The 20,866-nt window shown below is 44.9% G+C and overlaps 1 protein-coding gene across 2 annotated transcripts in view; it reads left to right on the top strand.

Moving 5' to 3' along the window:
- Positions 1–20,866, top strand: part of Cacna2d3 (calcium voltage-gated channel auxiliary subunit alpha2delta 3) — an 807,286-nt gene that overhangs the window by 742,809 nt on the left and 43,611 nt on the right. For both annotated transcript variants that reach the window (XM_021202917.2, XM_029541665.1), the window contains 4 exons: positions 1,221–1,291; positions 13,280–13,355; positions 16,218–16,270; positions 17,823–17,878. In XM_021202917.2, the coding sequence (XP_021058576.1) occupies positions 1,221–1,291; positions 13,280–13,355; positions 16,218–16,270; positions 17,823–17,878 (256 nt within the window). The remainder of the gene's footprint in view (positions 1–1,220; positions 1,292–13,279; positions 13,356–16,217; positions 16,271–17,822; positions 17,879–20,866) is intronic.

Raw genomic sequence — 20,866 nt, 5'->3', positions numbered from 1 at the left:
TCCCTCTCCCTCTCCCTCTCCCTCTCCCTCTTCCTTTCTCTCTTCCTCTCCCTCACTATCTATGCACCCTGGAAGTTATGATCAAGGTCGCTAAGCTAAGCTTGATAGAAGTAGGGTTTCATTAACACCCCATTGCCTAAGGAATAAATGTGTTTCCTCTTCTTGTAACACCACTTTCCTCCCCTCACAAGCTATATATGCAGAATGGAGACAGGGGTTCTCTAGGGCTCTGCACTGGCTCATTCTGGGATGCTGGCTGTTGCTGCAAGCCTAGCTTCTTTGCAGTGCTGTGTCCTCACTCTTGGGACACTTCTAGCTCAGTGACTTCAAAACTCTGGAGAGCATGCAGGAGGAGGTTAATCCTTCATCCCACCATGCAAAGTTTGTAAATCTCATCACAGGGAGAATTAGACATGCCAAAGCTTTAGTGTAGCCATGTCCCAAAGGTAAAAGGTACAGGGATAAGCCATTAGAGATACGATTAGCTATGTTGTCTGTCCAAGGACCTGTGCAGTCCTATTCTTGGTTACTATATTAACAACCCATAGACAAAAATTAGAACATTCTTTGAAAGGTGGTTTTGAGAAAGGATGGAGTCTTAGTTTTAAGAACCTTAAAAGGTTGAGTAAATGGACTCTTCTAGTCCCCTGAGCAGATCATCTAGGTATTAGAGACCGTTATTTTTATCGTAGCTTAGGACGCACTTCCAGGGCCTCATTTTGTCTATATGAGGTAGCATTTTAATCAGAAGGGATTATGTACCGATTAATGCCTAGCCTGTCCAAGTATGTATGTGTGTGCGTGTGTGTGCACATACACACACACACTCTTTTGTACACACATGTGTTTTAATTTCTGTATTAAGCACATGTTATGCAACATCCCCCATGTATTGTGGAGACATCCCCATCTGCTCACTGGTTTTGTAACCCCACAGCTGCTGTGACTGTTTCAGTCATTCCCAGTTTTTTTTGTAACAGGAATCTTTAAAAGCTGCCTCTGCTTTCCTTCAGCTAGCAGATACACATGCTCACTCTCTCCCTTTCTCTCTCTCTCTCCCCCTCCCTCTCTCCCAGTAGAGTCTCTCTCTCTCTCTCTCTCTCTCTCTCTCTCTCTCTCTCTCTCTCTCTCTCTCTCTCTCTCATACACATACTCTCCTGCCTGGTTTTCTTCTCTGCTGCTTCTGCCCTTCCTCATGTGCCTTCTTGTTTTCCCTACAGACTGGAGATTTTTTTGGTGAGGTCGAAGGAGCTGTCATGAACAAGTTGTTAACAATGGGCTCCTTTAAAAGGTAAGGATTGGATGGTGTTCTCAGTTTACCTGAGTAAGATAGACCAACTTGATACAACCCTGAACTAACCAGGAGCCAATCCCACTTGTTTGCACACTTCAGAACTCTGTGCATGGGTGCTGGTCATCACAAATTTTCTGTATGTTCAGCACTGGGTAGATCAGAGGGCAGTACTGAAATGAGAGTCAACAGAGTCTGTTGATTCTGTCACCAAGGAAGAGAAAGTTTCTGCCTGAGCAGAGATTGGTGACAGATTTGTCCCACAAGCCAGGGGAGGCACTCCTTGGCAGTTGGGAGCTTGAGAATAGACGGTGGTATTTTGAGACTTATTGATACAGTGTTTTAAAATGAAGAGAAGCTTACTCAGTCTTCTAACCATACCATTGAAGTCTACTGGTAGAAACATGGATGCAACTGAATGTCCTAGGTAACAGGCTACCACCCTGGGCAAAGGTTGGGTAGGAAAGCGTTTCCTTGGCCCCATGTTCTTCAAGGCTATACCAACCATGCTTCCGGGTACACTGAGGTCCATGAAGAAAGCTTGGGGTGAGTTTCAGGGCCTCTTTAGGAGTGGTTCCTGCTCTTGGCCTCCCAGAAATAAGGGCCTTTAAAGTAGAGCTTCCTTGGATGTATTTGAGGCTCTTGAGTATATAATAGCAGAAAGTATAGGGATGGTCCTGAAGCTTTCCTGTGAGATCCATGGCACCTCCATGCCAGGTTACTTCGTGACTTTCCCTGTGGCTGAAGCCAGTCAACAAGAGAAATTGAGCACTGTGCTAAGAGTGGAGAATTTCAAAAGGATGAGCCAGTCTTTGAACCTCCATAGCTTATTTGTGCCAGTGTGGGAAAGAAATGTTATAAATGTGTCAGGAGGCCAGCATTTCTGCCGTCTCTGATGCTCTCATACCTGGAGACTTGCCACACGGATATGTTTCCCTGCCTGATTCCAGCTCAGTGACTCCAGGATGTCGAGCTTGACAGGGTGCCTTCTCGCCCAGGCCTGGCTTTGAGCTGTTCTACAATTTCCTGTGACTTTCTACAAGCTTCCCAAATCAGTTCCTGGATGGACAGTCAGCTATCAGAGCATAGCCATTTCTGTCTACTTTTCTATCATTGTACACATTTGTGCAATGTCAACTTGTTTCTCAACTCTGAGGGTCAGGAGACACAAGATGGAGAATAACCATGCATGTTTCTCATTTAAAAGTATATTTTTCAACTTCTTTAACAACTGCTCCCTCCCCACCCCCTTTTCTTGGATGTTTGCTTTAAATTGGTGGGAGAAAGAAAACTCACACTGGGATTTTAAGGGTTTGGTCTCCTCCTTGATGTGGGATAAGTATGGTTGGCATGAATCTAGAACTTGCTTTCATCGTGGATCTAGCCAGCCTCTTTGAGAAAAAGAAATGACTACAGGCCTGATGGGGTTAGGACAGCAACTGATGCCTCTGAGAGCTCCATGACAGGCCCCATATGCTTTGTCAGAGGCCCTCCTCCCTGGGACCAGAAGAGCAATGAAGAGATGGATTTTGGAATCACACACACTAAGGTCAAAGCTAGACTCCAACATTGAGTAGCTGCTTAACTTAGAATATGTCAACTGACTTTGCCAAGCCTGAGTTCTTGTGTGGAACATGAAGATGATTAGGAGTCATGTCCAAGGGTGACCAGAGCTGGTGAGACAAAAATGAGTGTGACATTCTCAACCCATGCCTGCTGTCTACTGAAGACTCAGGAGTTGCTAGCTGCTGCTGTGATGGCTGCTAACTTTGGCTCAGCCATGGCTTTGTGTGTGTGGCACCAGTTGATAGAGCCTTTCTGACACCTTCTGATGGCTCTTGACACTTGAACGTAGACATGGGTACCAATACCCTTTCTCCGTCAGGTGCCCATGACCTTCCCCCATTCCTTATTTTCTGGAAAAATAAGACTGACAACTCTTCCATTTGGAAAGGATATGGATCTCAGAAACAGTGAATGGAGGTAGTTAGAGGAAACTTCTGGGTCTCTGGGACAGACTCTTTCCCCCCACCCCTTGAAAGCTGAATCACATTACTTTGGAGGCATGATCTGCTTTGGTAGGACAAAGGGAAGTGCGTCTAGCTTGCCTTTCTCTTTGGTACCTTGGATGCTGCTGTTGCCACAAGGATTCACCTTTGGATCCACCTCTATCCTTGAATGAATAGCATTCACTTGAGACTAGGTCATCTCCATCAGTGAGCCAGAAGACAGACACCTCCCATCCCTCCACCAGTTTTACCTTTGGCTATTTCCTAGGTTGGACCTTGCAGCTCCCCCATCTGGGGAGAAATGGTTTCTATAATTGTTTAGGTTCAACTTTAACAAGTTAACTCACACCTAGGAAGTTGCTGAAGGCTTCCCTTGGTGTCTCTGAGGGTGTTTCCAGAGATATTATGAGGGTTCTGACCTAGCCAGTGGATTCATCCCTTGATTGATTCATAAGAGGCACCACTGTTTTTGGCTGCTAACGAGTGGGAGGATGGCAGCAAGTAGGCCATGGGAGTTATGTTGCTTGGAGACCTAACTTTCTCTGGCTCCTTCCTCTATTCCTTTACTGTGCTTCCTCACTCTTGTCATGTGACCTGGTCTACTCCATCATGCCCTCCCCACCATGCTGAACTGAACTTTCTGAACCCATGAGCTAAAATAAATCCTTTATCCACTAATTTACTTTTCTTAGTATTTGGTTACATCAATGCAAAACTCTGACACTGTACTTAGCTAAATGTAAATGGGCCTTTCTTTGCTCTGACTGTGTTGCCCACTTGCCTGGTGGCCCAGTAGCCATGATATACAGCAGCACCATCAAAAGAAAATAATATCCACTTTTGAGTCTGTGATTTTGGGGGGCTTTTTCTGTGAATAATTAAACTTTTTACAAGACTTGTAAGACAGCAACCTGTGAAATCCTTTAAGGGCCAAACTCATTGCTATTGGTTACCTTAGCTGAATCTTTGGCCTGAATATATCCCACCTGCTTCTCTATGATCTAAGGACCAGGAGCCAAGAACAGATGCATCAGTAATGTGGGAGATAAAGAAAGAAAAGAGTAGAAAATGGCCATCTTTTCCTTTTTCAAATACCTGCCACAGCTGAGCTGGGTTGGACCACCATCTTCCTCTTGTCTGTCTTGTCATGTCTTGTCTTCCTTCCTTCCTTCCTTTCTTTTGCCTGTCTTTCTCCTAGGCAGGCAAAAGAAAGAAAAAAAATAAGAAAATTATTATATAATTATATCATAGTATTATATAATATAATAAAAGTAAAAAATAATTTATTGTTATTTTCCTCTAAAATAAATGCTATTATGCATTTATCCTTCCTCTCCTTTTCTCTCCCTCATTCCTTTCCTCCCTCCTCCTCCTCATTTTGCAGTGTAGCTGCCCACACTGCTCTTGAAGCCAGCTTCCAAAGTAGTGAGATTACAGGTATGCATTCCCCTGCCCCACACAGATCATTGTTCTTAGAACCTTCCAGCAACGCCATGAAACAGGACCAGTGTCCCAGTAGCCAAGGACAAACTAGAGATCTTAGACCTTTGCTCAAGAGTTTGTAGGCACATGTCAGCAGTGCATCTAAGCAAGTCTGAGCCTGAGTCAGTCAAGGGCTGATTCGGACTATAAGTCCAGGGGGGCCAGTCTCAGGGATAAATATATCATACATTTATTCTGTAGATGGAGATGAAAGACCAAGACCTTAGGCCATGTCTCTGTAACAGAGCTGGGTTGCAGCATTCTGTGGTGTGGAAATAAGACTCGAGCATCCTGTAGTATAGACACAAGACTCCAGCATCCTGTAGTGTGGACACAGACTTCTCTGCCCTCTTCCCTTGGCCTGTCTACCTCAGTGCTGCGCTATGTGCACATCTAGCAGTGTGCAGAGGTAAAGGAAGGTGTTGGCTCAGCAGTGTCTTATCTGGAGAGCAGACTTTGCAGGATGGGAGACCAGCTGAGTGAGGAGATCACTCAGTTGAAATTGACAAATCCTCTGACCTGCCATGCCCGCAGGCTGTACTTTTCTTTATCTTATGTGTCTCTCTGTGCCAGCTCTGCTTTTTGTGTTGCAAACAGAGAACTTCAAATATGTTTTTGATCTTATTACCGATAGTAAGTGGGCTCCCTGACTGGTGACTCACTGGGGGTGGTTTGTGCCGTCTGTTTTCTTTTCCACTTAAGCACCTGTCTAGTAAAAGCCTTACACTTGCATTTTTCAGAATAGATGCTCTGTATCTCTCTGTCATCAACCATGACCTTGTCCCTTTTGCAATTGCACTAGAATTCATAGGTCTCCTCCTCCCCCAGTCCAACTTCCAAGGATGCTAATGCAAGTTATTATATATTCGGGGATAATAAATAATAGTCACCTGTAGGAAAAAGTTGAAGGAGTTTTTGGTTTGTTTGTTTCTCCTTCCTTAGTGCTGGGATTATTGGCATAAGGTATCAAGCCTGACAGGTTCCAAGTCCTTCCTGGTGCTAAAGCAAGACTTCATGTTGAGCAGTAGATTTGCAACCATGTAGCTATGCCCAGGTCTCTCAGTCTCTCTGTGTCTAACTTACTTCCTCACCAGGGACCTGGATGCACTGGGGAGCTTTTGCCTAAGAAGGTAACATTAGCCCTTCATGAAGGGATCAAACCACGAATATCTTGTTGGTGGCTTAACGGGAATTCTGGGATTCCACTGTACACTTTGAAGGCTGACAAGAGGCCTCAGGACTTTTATACGTCAGTGTCTGACAGGGGTAAAGCAAGTCACGTGAGCTTGCACAGCCATGCTCAGAGTTCATCCCAAGAGATTCATCTTACATTGGTGGGGGAAAGGAGCCCCAGCATGTGTGCATCCTAAGTGCCTCTGTGTGGTTCTCAGGTGTAGCCCGTCACTGGTCAAAGCCAGTGTCAAGAACCCCTGAGCAAAAAGTGCCCAGGCACCAATCTCGAGTCTCCCATGTAGCAGTTGCCTGAACCAAACCACTGACCCACCAAGTAAAAAAGCACCTGGGTGCCAATCTCATGGCTCCTGCATAGGAGTTGCCTGAGGTTTTGCAGCTTTCACTTGAAATCATTTTTTTTTTCCTTTTAGCAAAATGGTCTAAATAAAGTCCTCAAATAGCCATAAACAAGAGCTGAATGGGATGATGTAAGATATGTCACCAACTTGAAGGTATATTTGTATTATAGCCTGTGCTCTGAAGCTTGGGATACTCTGGGTGTCAATATAGGACAACATATGCACAGACATATGGCTGACGTCACCAAGCCAAGATGAGGGTTAGTGCATAAGATGCTGCCATATTCCATGTCCTCTATTCCTTCTTTTTTCCTTTCTTTGTTCCTTCCTTCCTTCCCTCTGTCTGTCTGTCTGTCTCCCTTTCTTTCTGTTTTTGTTTTATTTTTTGAAGCAGGATTTCTCTGTGTAGCCCTGACTGTCCTGGAACTCTCTCTGTAGACCAGGCTGGCCTCGAACTCAGAGATCTACCCACCCCTGCCTCCCAAGTGCTGGGATTTAAGGTCTGTGCCATCACTGCCTTCTCTTCCTCCTCTCTAAAGTTGATTCCTTTCTGCACAGAAAGGCCTCGGCTCTCCTTGTCTTCTAGTACTGTGCCTCCACCTTGTAGTGAGCTGTATCAGCTATTTTCCTCCCCACTGGGATAGGATACCTAACAGACATATGGCCATGTGGCTGGTGGCTTCAGTCCGCATGGCAGGGGAGGCATTCAGGACGCAAGTCTGGTGAAGATGGTTCACATTACATTGTGTGCATGCCTTGCTAGCCCAGAAAGCAAGGCAGGGCTATACCCCTCATGGCCCACACCTGGTACCCTACTACCTAGGCCTCATGTCCCAGCTAGACCAGAACTCTCAAACAGTGTCATCAGCTGTGAACCACACGTCCAAGCACATGAGCCTGTGGGAGACATTTCACTTTCAAATCAAAGCAGGTATGGTGGGAATCAATCTTTGAAGGTGATTTCCCTCCCTGGAAGCCCGGTGGGTCCCTCAACCTTCCTAATCTGGCTACCCTTTAATGTAGTTCTTTATATTCCCAACCATAAAATTATTTATGTTGCTGCTTCATAATTGTAATTTTGCTACTGTTATGAATCATAATGTAAATACTGGATAGGCAGAAAATCTGATATGTAATCTCTGTCCAAGAGTCATTTGACAAACTCCTGCACAAGTCCCAACCCACAGGTTGAAAACTGCTGCTCTAGGATCCCCCGTGCTAACTAGAGCAAAACACCAGCTATCCAGACAGAAGGAAGGGGACTCAAGCTTCATCTCAGGAAGGGCAGCCACAACTGAATTTTTAGCAGCTTATCAAAGTAACATGGTCTCTCATCTACTACCTCATCTCTTTCCCTTCCCACCCGAAAAGGATACACCTGAGTCCCAGTAAGTTGAGCTACTACAGCTTAGATATGAAGTGCCAATTGTAAAGGACACGTGCAACTTGGAGGATATTTGAACCAGGGAGATGGAAGCCAACACTAAACAAGTTTGTGGTGGTTTGAATAGGAATGGCCACCATAGACTCATGTGTTTAAATGCTTGGCCTATAGGAAGTGGCACTATTAGGAGGTGTGGCCTCATTGGAAGAAGCATATCACTGTGGAATTGGGCTTTGAGGTCTCATATGCTCAAGCTACACCCAGTCAGGGTGACACTCAGTCAGTTTCATTGCTGCTTGTGGATCAAGATGTAAAACCCTGGGCTCTGTCCCCAGGACCACATTGGCCTGTATGCTGCCACGCTCAGTCTATGACAATGATGGATGAAGCCTCTGAAACTGTAAGCTCTCCCCAATGACAAAGTTCCATGTGGGACCCAAGGACTCTACAGCAGTTAGGAACCAGGTACAGCGTCCGTCTTCATTGCAGGATATGAGAGTGGTATTGTTGATCAAGTGCCAGGGACTTGAGGGTTTTTCCTCGGATTTTTGTTCTTATCAAATATTCTTGTGGTTTCTGGGAGGGCCGGGGCTGGACTTCCCTTGTTCTTCATGCACCTAATTCTGCCTGAAACCAGAAGGAACCAACATGGATGTACTTGGCCTAGAGTTTACAGGGAAATGGGCTATGGGCAAATAATTTTAGTGTTTTTGAACTGTCCATAGAAACTATGTCAACTATTTCCCCATCCTGTCTCCATTTTTCCCTTTCTCTATTATGTACAATGTGTGTCCCTTTCTCTATTATGTACAATGTGTGTGTGTGTTTATGTGTGTTTGGTGGGTGGTAGTGGTGGTTTTCTTTGTTTCTGTGCCTAGACTTCATCCTCCTCCACCCTCTGCAGAAGCTGTACCCATGTTTACCCTGCATCCTTTGTGATTGAAATCCCATTCTAAGTGGTGAGTTATCAAGGTAGAATGAAAACCCAAGAGCCTTCTTCCCTCTGGCTCTTAGGGAGCTAGGAGCTTTCCCAGTCTTCAGTGATCCTGTTCCATTCCAGCCCACAACCCAAACTCAGAGTTGAGGGAGTGATTTGGAAGGAGAAGCCACTCTACTTGGATGACTGATCTCCTTTCATGCCCACTGCCTCAGCAAAGCCTGAAGCATAGCAGCTCCTGGAATGAATGTAATGGCTTCCTGGCTTCCTGTTGGCCTAGCCACTTCCGCTTCGTCAGAGGAGACATTGGAGGGACCAGTGTGTTTCAGGACCGAACTTTCTGGATTGCAGGAACCTGAAGCCTCCGACAGATCACTCGGTAAACCTCACAATGCTGCTGCAACAACTGCAGTGGCTGCCTTGGCCTTCCTCATCTGGGCGGCCTGCCTCCATCTCAACCCCTGACTCCAGGCCGCATACCGCATGCCTGCCCTTGATTCATGTTTTGTCTCAAGAGCTAGTGGAGTTTTACAAGGTCCCCAGTCACCTTGGGGACCTTGCGTTAGCCAGTGTGAGCCCACTTGGCTTGTGAGAACCACAGCGTTGTTTTCTGCTTTCCTCCCACTGGCTTTTCAGCACAAAGTTGTCTGCTGGTACAGGAAAGCTGTGGACCAGCCACTGTTTCTGCAGGTCGGGTTGGCAGAAAGAAGATTCAAAAGGTCCACAAACGTTCAAAATGTTTAATAAACCAAACATTTATTAACTAGCCTCCCTTGCAGTACTTCTGCTCAATTGGATGGCCTCATCACACTCCCATGGTACCTGGGCAAAGTAAACAAGGAGATACTTGCTTATTGCATATCAACAGAGTACCTAGGTGCTGGGAGGAGACTAACCCCGCCTCCTCCAGACCAGGCCTGCTGCTGTCTGCTTTACTCCTGTATCCTCTGAAGAACGAGCCCGACTTCCAAAAATCCTCGAGGAATAGTCAACGGCTTCGGCTTCATCCACTGATGGACCAATAATTGACGGGACTTTTGGGAGGCAGTGGGGCTATGGAGGTTGAGGCCTGGTTGGAGGTAGGGAGTCATCCTTAGAAAGATAGGTCTTGGCCCCTCCCCCTCCTGGTAGTCTCCGCCTCCTGGATGCCCTGCTGTAAGCAGCTTTAGTTTCCTACTCTAGGAAGCCATTCCTTTCCGTGCCTCTGACATTGGGGAGAATGCCAAAAGTTCCCCGGAGAAAATAACAGCTTTGGTCTTTTGGATATCATTAGCACCTGACTTACTGTACTCTGAGTGAGTGAAGTCTATCTGCTATGGCCCAGTGCACTGCCTCCTGGGTAATGCAGCAACACGCAGCCTTGCGGGGTACGCTCCTCCACTAAAGCTTGTGCTGAGTGATCTGCGGTTAGACGACATGAGAGCAACAGGGCCTGGGTGAGGTAAATTCCTGGCTCCCATGTGAGTGTGCCATGTGGAAATTACAGTGTTCTGTGAGGAACCGCTTTAGCGGGATGACCTGACTGATGCCAGGTTGGGGGGCAGGAGAAACAGCCCTCCCTTCTTTAAGAATTTCCTGTGTGCACGCTTCATGCCCTTGCCTGTGAGAGCGACCCCTACAGAGAGTGTTTCCACGTTCAACAGGAAAAACATATGTAGATGCTACTGTTTTGCTTCTTAGAGGTTTAGATTTAAAAATGCTTAATTATAACCCAAGATGAGCTTTATGTCAGCTTCTCGGGTCATCCTTTTATGGCTATATTTATAAATATTAAGCTGTTTCAAGGTTGCTAATCATTGAACAAGGGCTAGGGGACACTACCATGATTGGGAATTGTTATAGGCAAGTTTCCTGGACTTGTGGCACAGAGTAGGTCTTTAATAAATGTTTGTCCCACAGTTGCTAAGCAGACTAAATGAGCTTAGCTTACCACTTGAAAATTTAACCAGCTAAGTATTAGAAAAAAATATTGCTTGAATGGGATCTTTTTTTTTCTTGGTGGAGAAAACATAACAAAACAAAAACCCAGTAACATCAAAATGACTATTAAAAAGTAGATTATCCTGTCCAGGGTGCATGGCAGGCTTTGAGCTGCTGCCTTGAGTTGTTACTTGGGACAGGGTGCCTGCCTCCTTCACAATTTCAAAGAGTGGGTTGTTGCTAATGACAAGGTCTTAGGCTGTGGACAACCGTGGTTGAAGTGGTCTGGGGATGAAGTCATGGGAATTAAAGCATGTTATCTGTCATGAGGCTAAATTCCCAGAGCTGAGCTCTACAGGGTTGCACACGGGCTTGGGCTAGGCACAATTCTTGGGGCTTATTTTAGAGCCGAATGAAAGCAGGCAATTATCTTGTTCTTTGACTATAATCAGCAAAACAGGATGCAGGTAGCCACAAAGTGGAGTTATTTAAAACAGTAAAGAAAAAAAAAATCAATTCCAAAAGAGCAATATTCTCAAAGTCTCCTTTTTTCCAGCAAGTTGAGAAGACGGGGGGGGGGGGGGGGACGGAAGGGGGACTGGTTCTCTGACCTCTTTGGGAACAGTAGTATCAAACCACCCCCTTCCCAATCCTTTTGCAATGAGAGGCAGGTGCTCAGGCTTGGCTCGGAAGCTTCCCCGTGGTGATTCATTTTGCCCTCCCCAGTGTCAGCTGGGGTCTCTGGAAAAGATCCAAGGAGACTCCTGAGCTTCCAGCCATCTGTCAGTCAGGGAGTTGCCATGGTTACCACCAGGCAGCTGGTCTTGTAAGCCAGCTGGGTTCATTCTGGTTGGGGACTCCTCAGTAGTCCCTCAGCAGGAGGCTCCAAATGATCCAGGATTTTGGTTCCTGAGAACCTATCTCAAGCAGCGTATGTTATGATCTTCCAGTGAGAGCCTAGCATCAATATAGATGCGACTCTGTGTTTCTGAGAAGAAAGCAGACTTGCAGCGGATTCAGATTGGCCCTAGGCTCATTCTGGCCCCGCCACTGGTTAGTTCTGTGGACTTGGACATGTCAGGCTGCCTGAGATCTGCTTTGTACTTTTGGCAAATGGGCTGATATGCTCGGAAGAATCCATTGCTTATAGTCACCACCCAGAGTCCAACCAACGGCCGCTTGGTACCGCCGTCCTCAATTCAGAATGCAGGGACAGAAGGTACTATAGCATGTCCCTCTCACCCCAGCTTTGGAGGGTGCCTTGGGCTACAGTAATAAACATGGTGGCTTCCCAGTGAACGGTCCATCCCCTGCCCAGCAGATGGAGGCCTGGGTCTTGACTGTGAGTCTGGCTCAAGGTCTTTATTCCTATTCCCTAAACAAAGCTGCTTGTTTGCAGGAAGCAAAAGGTAGACAAATGAGAGACAGTTTCTGATGGAGAGAGTCACCCAGGAGTACATAGGTGGATTGTGTGACCACCCTTTGTGCCTTATTGTGCCACTGTGTGTCACTCACTGGTTGGAGCTGACCTCAGTTTGGTTAGAAGTGGCCAGTTTTCTTTCTGGCATCCATACATGGATCTGAACTTTTTCCAGGGAGCTGTCCCAATTATGTCATTATGTCTTGGGGCTCACCTAAGTGAGTTTGTCAGCAGGTAGTTTATGTATTTGCCTTGAAAAACAGAATTCCTTCTCCATGATATATACTGTAGTAGGGGATGGGGTAATCGGGGAGGTGAGAGACGGATACCTCAGCAGACTGGCCATATAAAGTGGTAGTATTGTATTGTAGTAGTAGTTCTAAGCATAGCAATAAGTGCGTCCAGTGTTAAGCAATGGACTGTTCTAGAAAGGGATTCTTGTGAGGGAGAATTCTACACGGACAAATTAAGAATGAGTGTATTAAGCTATTTGAAATCTTTCCATGTCAAGTTTGATTTTGCTCGACTCCCCTTTAAACTGCCAGGAATTGTGGTGGGGTAGCGGGAGTCAGGGGATCCTGTCTCTGCCCACTGCTTCTGAGGATGAGACAAGGCCCTTGCTCCATTTACCTTCATTAATTAATTTTTTTAACTGTCAACGGGGAACTAAAATACCTCAGACAAATTAGACAGAGTTTCTGGGGCTGACAGCTATGCTTTTATCCAGAATGACAACAAAATGTCCACGTTCTTGCTTCACAAGTGAAGCTGTTCTCAACCAAGGATGCACTCACGATTGAGGTGATAACATGGAGGATGGTGGGCAATGAATACCCCTCCCTCAGGCTTCCCCTTCCGGTCACCTTAGGTCTTAACTCAATCCTGGTCTACTTCCTAGTGCATGGGAACAGGCAGACGGTTCTGCCACCTTGTACCCTAAAGTGTCTCTTGCTGGGTCTCATGTAACAAACAAATCAGGGTCACCAACGCAGTCAGAGTAGCCTCGGGAGTATGGTGGTCCGTGCCAACTATGCTTGTTTTATAGTAAAATGGAGAGAATTCATCGAGCTGGATAATTTTGTATCTCCGGGCACTCTTTAGTCCCTCCCTTTGCTAGCCTATATTTTCGATGTGATTCTGTTCCAATTCACCACTATGCTCTATGCCTATAATAGTTGAGCCTCGTTCTGTTTGTGACTATAGCTCATGTTGCTAGTGACTGCTCACCTCGCTGGCCCTAACTAAGCATTATGTAGTGGCCATATGTTTTCATTTCCTGAAGCCTCTTTGTATTTCCCCCACAGAATAACCTTGTACGACTACCAAGCCATGTGTAGAGCCAACAAGGAGAGCAGTGACTGCGCCCACGGACTCCTGGACGTAAGTACAAGGCTGCCACCCAGGGAATAGCAGGGCGCTTCTGCTGCCGTCAGGACCTGTGGCTCAGGCTTTAGGGTAATCAAATGTACCTTACTCAAAACCAAGAGTGTTTAAAGGTATTTCCTGGCTTGACTCACTAAAAACTGTTTCTGTTTAAACCCGGATCCGGTGATTATGTAAGTTAAAAATCAGGTCAAGGTCTTAGATGGATTAATGAACAGTCCGTCCCCTTTTTATAGACAAGGAGGGGAGGAGTTTCATTGACTGTTACATAAGAGAATTTGGTTTGTTTAACAGAAATTGTCCTTCTGAGGGAGTTGGTGAGATAGCTTAGTCCCTACATTTCCTTCCACACAACCTAAAGGACCTGAATTTGGGTCCCCAGGACTCACATGAAACCCAAACAAGGCAGTGCACATCTGTAAGCTCTGAGCAGGTGCAGCATGGAGTCCAGAGAATCCCCAGTACAGTCTAGCCAGCCTGATCCCTGAACTTCAAGATCTTTGAGAGACTCTGTCTCAAAACCCAAGGTGAACTGCAACAGAGGAAGAGACATCTGTCATTTACCTCCTACCTCTGAATACATGGGTACACACACAGCTGAGTACTACACACATACACATGCACAGACACACACAGGACAATATCTTCCTTTTGGCTTGTAATAGTGCTCTCAGGCCAAGTGAACAGGTGGGTTCCTCTGCTCCTCTCAGTGCTTTCTGACTGGAAGCTGCTTCCAGTAAGGGGGGGGGATATTACAACCTAGGGTCAAGGCATACAGGGCTATGTCCTTAGAAACCAGCTCCAGCCTGTCAGAAACCGACTATTGTCAGTTTTCAAATGTAATTTGCAATGTACAGAAAGTATCAGTTTGACCCTCAATTACCTGAAAACTCAGAATATTTTTCTTCTTTAATGTAGACCTCAAGAGAGCTCACAGATGTATACAAACGTAATCCTTGAAATATGATTTTGGGAATACTAAAAGCCAACCAAAATGTTCATTTAAGGACAAGATTTCAAAGCCATTTTGGTGAACTTAGCAGCCTCTGTGAGACCTGAGACCTTAGCAGGGTGGTAGCTAAGAGCCACATGTTTAACAATGATTCTTCTACACACAGTGTGAGCCAGAAAGTGTCTGAGATACAACGTTTCTGAGAGGCAGCTGAGAAGTTGGACTTTATAGAAAACACTGCTTCATGGAAACTTTCGAGGAAACATCACTTGGAATGGGGGCTTTTTTGTTTCCAAACTGGCTTTCCTGCACTTAGTGTGGCTATTTCTAGGTTTGAAATCTTCCCAAGACAGGTTTCCTCCATTCCTTTTAAAAAGCTCAGTGACCCCTTGAGTCCCCAGCGATTGTTTCCACTTACAACCTTAATCCCGATTTGCATAATCCCTTTGTTTGCTCAAATATCCTTAGAGTCTGGGCCTAGCAGGTTCTGCCTGAGTTCCTTTCCTCTGGTGAGCCTCTTAGGTCTACCTCAGCCACCCATCTCACGGGGAACAAAGACGCAGAATCAGCCCACGGTCTAACTCCTTGTCTCCAGGGAAGGGATGGATTTAACGTCTTAACACCTAATGAGCAGAGCATGGCGATTTGAGGCACTTGGTTTTAAGAAATTATTGAAGTTAATATCTTTCTCTGACCCTAAACTTGGAGGAAGAGGGTCCCCTGGTTCAGGGACTCACGCGATGTTGATGTTGAAAGCCTTACTCAAATCAAATCAAAAAAATATACAGCCTTGCAAAGCAGGGTGGGCTGGGAATAAGCCCAATGGGTTTCGTTTGTTTGTTTGTTTATGCTGCTTTCTGGCTTGAGACAGGAACCTTTCAGCAATGTTTAGGACACTATAAATTCATTCTTGTTTTATTTAAGACTGGATAATTCCTCCGTTCCCGGTTCTGGTTCTGGTTCTTATAATTAAAACGCTCAGAGAAGAGGATTAGGCAGCTGTCGCCTCAGAAACCAAGATCTGGCACGCTGCTTTTCCCTAATGGCCGCCACAAAAGGTGCTGAGGATTTTCTGAACCTGCCCTCTGGAGCCCCGCTCTCTGCCAGTGCCATCGTCTGCCTTGCAAATCTGCACACCACTTACATATCTGGCATACCTAGGCACAAAGAGCCAACTGAGGAGGACATGGTATTTTCCAGAATTCAGGAAATTGAATTATCCACATAGGAAATATCACAGAGTAAACAATCCGACTGCTTTTTTTAATTAAAATATTCTGAAATAAAGATTAGGCTGTCAATGCCTTCTTTTATAGCATGCAGGGGATTTTCTGAGGGGATAAAATCACATGTTCATATGGTTATCATTTTTTCAAGTCCAAATATGTAAGTGCGAGAAAGGGCAGCCCAAATCCTACATAATTCATGGAAGGCATTAAAATCAAGTGTGTTCAATTTGTGCTTCTCTCAATGAACGATGCACAGTGGTGGAGAACTGCAAGTCACCTTTCCAAAGGAGAGCAGTGTGAATTACCATTTGAAATTAGTTACATGATTCCAGCCCCTCAGCACCAGGCTGTGAAATATTAGCCCCTAGAGGGTAAAGGTTTAAGCATCGTTTGCTGCACTTCCTCCTTCCTCCCAGTGATAACCCTTGTATTAGATCATGTTTATTTTACTTGTAAATCACATCTCACTACAGGGGAGTTCAAAGTTTTAAGATGTTAGTTTTGGGATACAGTATCGAAGCATTTTCTCCCTTTAGCTAGACCCTCCCTGAGTTTTTTAACACGATATCGATATCCATCTCTCTAAAAGAATAACATTGTCTCTATGTAAAACCTTAAGTCAAACTACAAACACCTTATGTAATCCATTGTTTTAACCGGATGAATTCTTCCCTCCAGCCCTATAAGGCTTTCCTCTCCGCAGCCAAGTGGATAATGACCGAACTTGTCTTGTGAGTACCCTCTGCTCCGTTCTTTTCAACAAGTATCCTGATCCTGTTTCTCTGATAAAGTGAACGGGGAGATGCTGCTTCCTGTTCTCTCTGACCTTAGATCCATGGAACACCTCAAAGTACTGAACTCTGAGACTACAAAGTTGTCTTGTTTTAGTGTTGGTCATTCGCAAGCACTCTGCAAACCTCCCTGTCATCCTTGAGCAGACTAAGAGCTTAGGATACACAAGCCAAATCTATTTATTGTGGTTACTGTTAAATTTAACACGGATGCCTGGCTGTCTTAATGCTGCCTGGGTGGGCTGTGGTCAGGAGAACACACAGCTAAGCTGTCCACCACTGTTGCTCTGATGTCTTGGCTTGGGCAGGAGCCAGGTTTACAAGGGCTACAGAGAGAGCTAGGGGTTCTTCCTAGGTATGAGTTGATAAGTTTACCTTATCAAATTGAGGATCCTGGGAGACTTCCTGATCTTGAAATGTGACAAAGATGAAAACTCTGGCCTCTAGATGAGATGATACATTGCAGCGACAGTGTATCCCCAGGAAAGAGGAGAATTCCATGAGTAGAATGTTGACCAGATCACCTCTTTCTCTCAGCCAGGAGCTAGTGCTGTAGATGTGAGGCAAACCCCTTGCCATTTGATGAATGGACATTGTGAAAAAAATGTGCATAATATGTGTATATGTATATATATATATATGTACATACATATATCATATATATATATTATATGGATATGGATGTAGATGTAGATATACATACATATATACATGTTTGTGTATATACATATATACATAAAATATGTGTATATACATATAAATTTAACATAAATCTATATTAATACAACAATGCTTATACATCCAAAGGCAAACAAGTGCAAAACAGAGGTGGAAGATACATTAAGGCTAGTGGTAGGATCTTCGTGGAGAAGTAGCTGTTAGGGTTAGTAACCTTGGGTCTGAAAAGTGCATGTCTAAAACATTTTTGTTAATCTATGGCCATTGATTGAGAAGGTGAGTATATCACCTTTGTTTGCATCCTTCACTAGCAATTGAGAAATTCTGCTTGTTCAGAAGTTAGATGATGGCATGATCTTTGTTACAAGTTTGGCCCACTGTTTGCTCCCGGACACATTTGCTGAGCTCCTCCCGTATGGCTCCTGACCAAGGAGAATGTTCTGTTTTGAAGTTCTGAAATAAGGCAAAAGGCCCTTTAGAAAGTGGCTATTTAGTATGCAATGACCTGGGCCAGAGGATGAGTAAAGAAAGGTGAATTGCTAGGGGCTGACTCTGACCAAATTGCAGACATTCCTCAACCAGGACTCCATTTCAACTAGGACACTGTGGTCGCAGGCCAAGGGAGGTAAGACAGCTTCTTTCTAAGTGAGCTAAAACCTAGTGGCAATTCAGTGGAACCTCATTCACAGCAATGTCCCAAAGTGCAATGTTAGTTATTTCAAACGGGAAGGGGCAGCACAATGACATAAAACAGTACTGCTCTACCCAAGCTTAGCTGATCTCGTAACCCTGGGCTTTTCCACCATTTCTTTAGGTTCCTGGTGGAGTTTAACCTGTGCAGTTGGTGGCACTCTGACATGACAGCTAAAGGTAGGTAACAACTGGGCTTTCTGTTTTTTAGTGTGAGTGATGAATCCCAGGTCCCTGATGCTCTTCATCAGGGATCCACTGGCTTGTGTTAAATTAACCATGTAGGACAATTCGATAGTTCTTCAGCCCTGTCAGCAGAAAGCCCCTCTGAAGCCTAGGCCGCATGCACTGGGACACAGAATGGCACAGATCCTTTCAGGCCAAGTTCACTTTGACCTGTTTCCTCAGCAGGGGCAGAGGAGCCACCCTTTGTCAGAGTTTGAAACCTTCAGAAAGCTGACAGGCAATGTGAAAGGCCAAGGGATGCAGACAGGCTGCCCCCCCCCCCGCCCCCAGCCGGGCTGGAAGAGTGGACCAGCTCTAGCTTTGTCTGCACAGCTGCAGACACATGAGTTAATGATCTGAGTGCTGGGTCATGAATATTCTCAGAGGCCCAAGTCTGCAGTATATTTAAAGTTAGCCTTAACTTTAGCAACCGAATTGATCTCACCAAGGCTCACTTTCTCCATCATTAGCATAGTGAGAAGAATTCTCTGTCTGTCTTTCTGTATCTCAGGCTCTCGGACACTTTCTCTGTCTCTGTCTCTCTCTGTCTCTGTCTCTGTCTCTCTCTCTCTCTCTCTCTCTCTCTCTCTNTGTGTGTGTGTGTGTGTGTGTGTTATAAGTCATATTGCCTGCTTACCAGAGTAAATGGGACCTAAGATGCTACTATATGTAATTAATTAGTTAGTTAATTAGTTAGTTAATTAATTGTAACTGATACTGATAGAGCATGTTTATTATCCTAGTCTAGAAATTCAATGTAAGTAAGTAACTGAGATTGGTAAGAAGGTTGACAGGACACTCACAGTGCCAAATAATGACGTGTTAAATATCTCCTAATGTGATCAGTTTAGGATTCTAATTCACCCACAGAAAGGTCTATTATACTGCTACTGAAAAATCTTTAATTAAATTTATAAAATAATGGTACGCTTAGACAGCCAGATGCAAGGACTCATGCCTGTAAGCCCCTCAGCTACTCAGAAGGCTGAGGCAGGAGATTGCTGTGAGTTTAGGAAGAGGAGACTAAGCCTGGGCCACAAAGCAAGATTCATACACTCTACCAGGAATCATAAAACATATAAAATGATAAACAAAAGCCAAGGCAAAAGACCATTGATAGGGATACACTCAGAAATCAACATGAAGAATAGGAAATTAGTAGACAGAGAGCAAACTACGACTCATAGCAACAGCAAAAAAGACTATCATGTCCACTAAAGAAATGTCACCTCTGGTATGAACTCACTTTTGTTGATATTATACACACTGTATATTTAAAAGCGTGGGATGGGGCAAAAATAAATCAGTAGAGCTTGAGGGCCCTGGGTTTCAACTTGATTAGCCATCTTTCTATAATGCCCATAACTGGGAACAAGGACCCACTCCATTTAAATGAAGCTGTGCTGCCTCTGCAGTGGCTGTCTAGCTGGCAAGTTGGACCCTCCAGGTGCAGGCAGGTCTGGGAACCTCTGACTTCCCTGATGCTTGGTAAAGGTTAATTAGATATAGTATAGATTTGAAGTGGGCATTGGGCACGTGTACATGAGTCTAGTGCAAAAGTGTGTGTTCATGCTTCGGGGGGAGGGGCTGACTACTTCTTAAGACTAAGCTTTGTGTTGAGGGTAGTAGATGCGTCATCTTTTGGTGGTTAGTTTTTACCCTGGCATTCTTCTTCACAGTTGAGGATGGTTTTCTCTCAGTAGTTTCTCTGTATAGCTGGGAACAATCCCAAACTTTTGATCCTCCTGTATCTACATCTGCCTCTCCAGTGTTGGGATGTTGGCTTCTTTAGTCAATGCTAAAGAGTACATCTTCCTGAATAGTAGACAAATAGTCTACCAACTGAGCTACATCTTCAGTCCTCAAGAAAGACCATCTTTATGTCAATTCCACTGTCAGAGCTCCCATTCTCACTTTGTCCTGTCATCTCAAACATCTATGCTAGCTTTCCATTCCAAAGACTTAACAATTGCTTTTTCTTTCTCTTCTCTTCTCTTCTCCCCTTCCCTTCCCTTCCCTTCCCTTCCCTTTCTATATTTTGAGACCCCATTACTGTGATCCTTGTTTTGTCTGGAGCTCTGTTGTTTAACTGAAGAGAAGCTCTGTCTCCCAGCAGTCACTGCATATATCTGGGGACAGTTTTGATTGTCATAGCTTGCTACTGGCATCTAGTGGGTAGAGACCAACATGCTGCTAGACATTCTACAACACTCATGACAGCCCCTACAACAAACAGAGAGCTGAGTCAGTAATGCCAGCATCGAGAAGTTCAGGCCATAATGGAGGGCACAGATCAGGGCACAGTGGCGTGTATTCTATAGACACTCTAGAAGGTTCCCCCTCTGAGCATTACATCCCCTATTTCTTCACAGCTGCCCCAACATGGGTGAAAATTATAATGCTCTGCTTTGAGGGTCTTCTTACACCCCACCTCAAAGATAATTTCCAGATGTTCCTTTACTCTAGCTAGATCACCAGTTCTCAACCTGTAGCTTGCAACCCCTTTAGGAGGTCACATATCAGATATCCCGTATAACAAATAACTTTCATCATGATTCATAACAATAGTGTAATTACAGTTATGAGCTATTAACAGAATAATGTTACAGTTGGGGGTTACCATAACATGTATTAAAGGGTCTCAGTATTCGGAAGGTTGAGAATCACTGTTCTAGACTGTGACAACTTCATCACACAGATTATAAGGAAAGCTAAGAAAAGCTGGTCCTTTACATTGCTACCAATGGTGTGCTGGCATAGAGTATAATACCAGAGTGCTGGGAAACTTTTTTAGATCCCCTTTAAACTCCTCCCTCCACTTTAGCTGAAAGGTGGCCACTGGTATTACATATCACCAGATCTCTCTGAAGACACAAGACATGTAGATAGGTAAGAAGATAGAAGCAGAAAGAGAGGAGGAAGGAGGGAGGGAGGGAGGGAGGG

Source organism: Mus pahari, chromosome 8, assembly GCF_900095145.1.
Source record: "Mus pahari chromosome 8, PAHARI_EIJ_v1.1, whole genome shotgun sequence".
NCBI lineage: Eukaryota > Metazoa > Chordata > Mammalia > Rodentia > Muridae > Mus > Mus pahari.
This window is presented reverse-complemented; position numbering and strand designations above follow the sequence as displayed.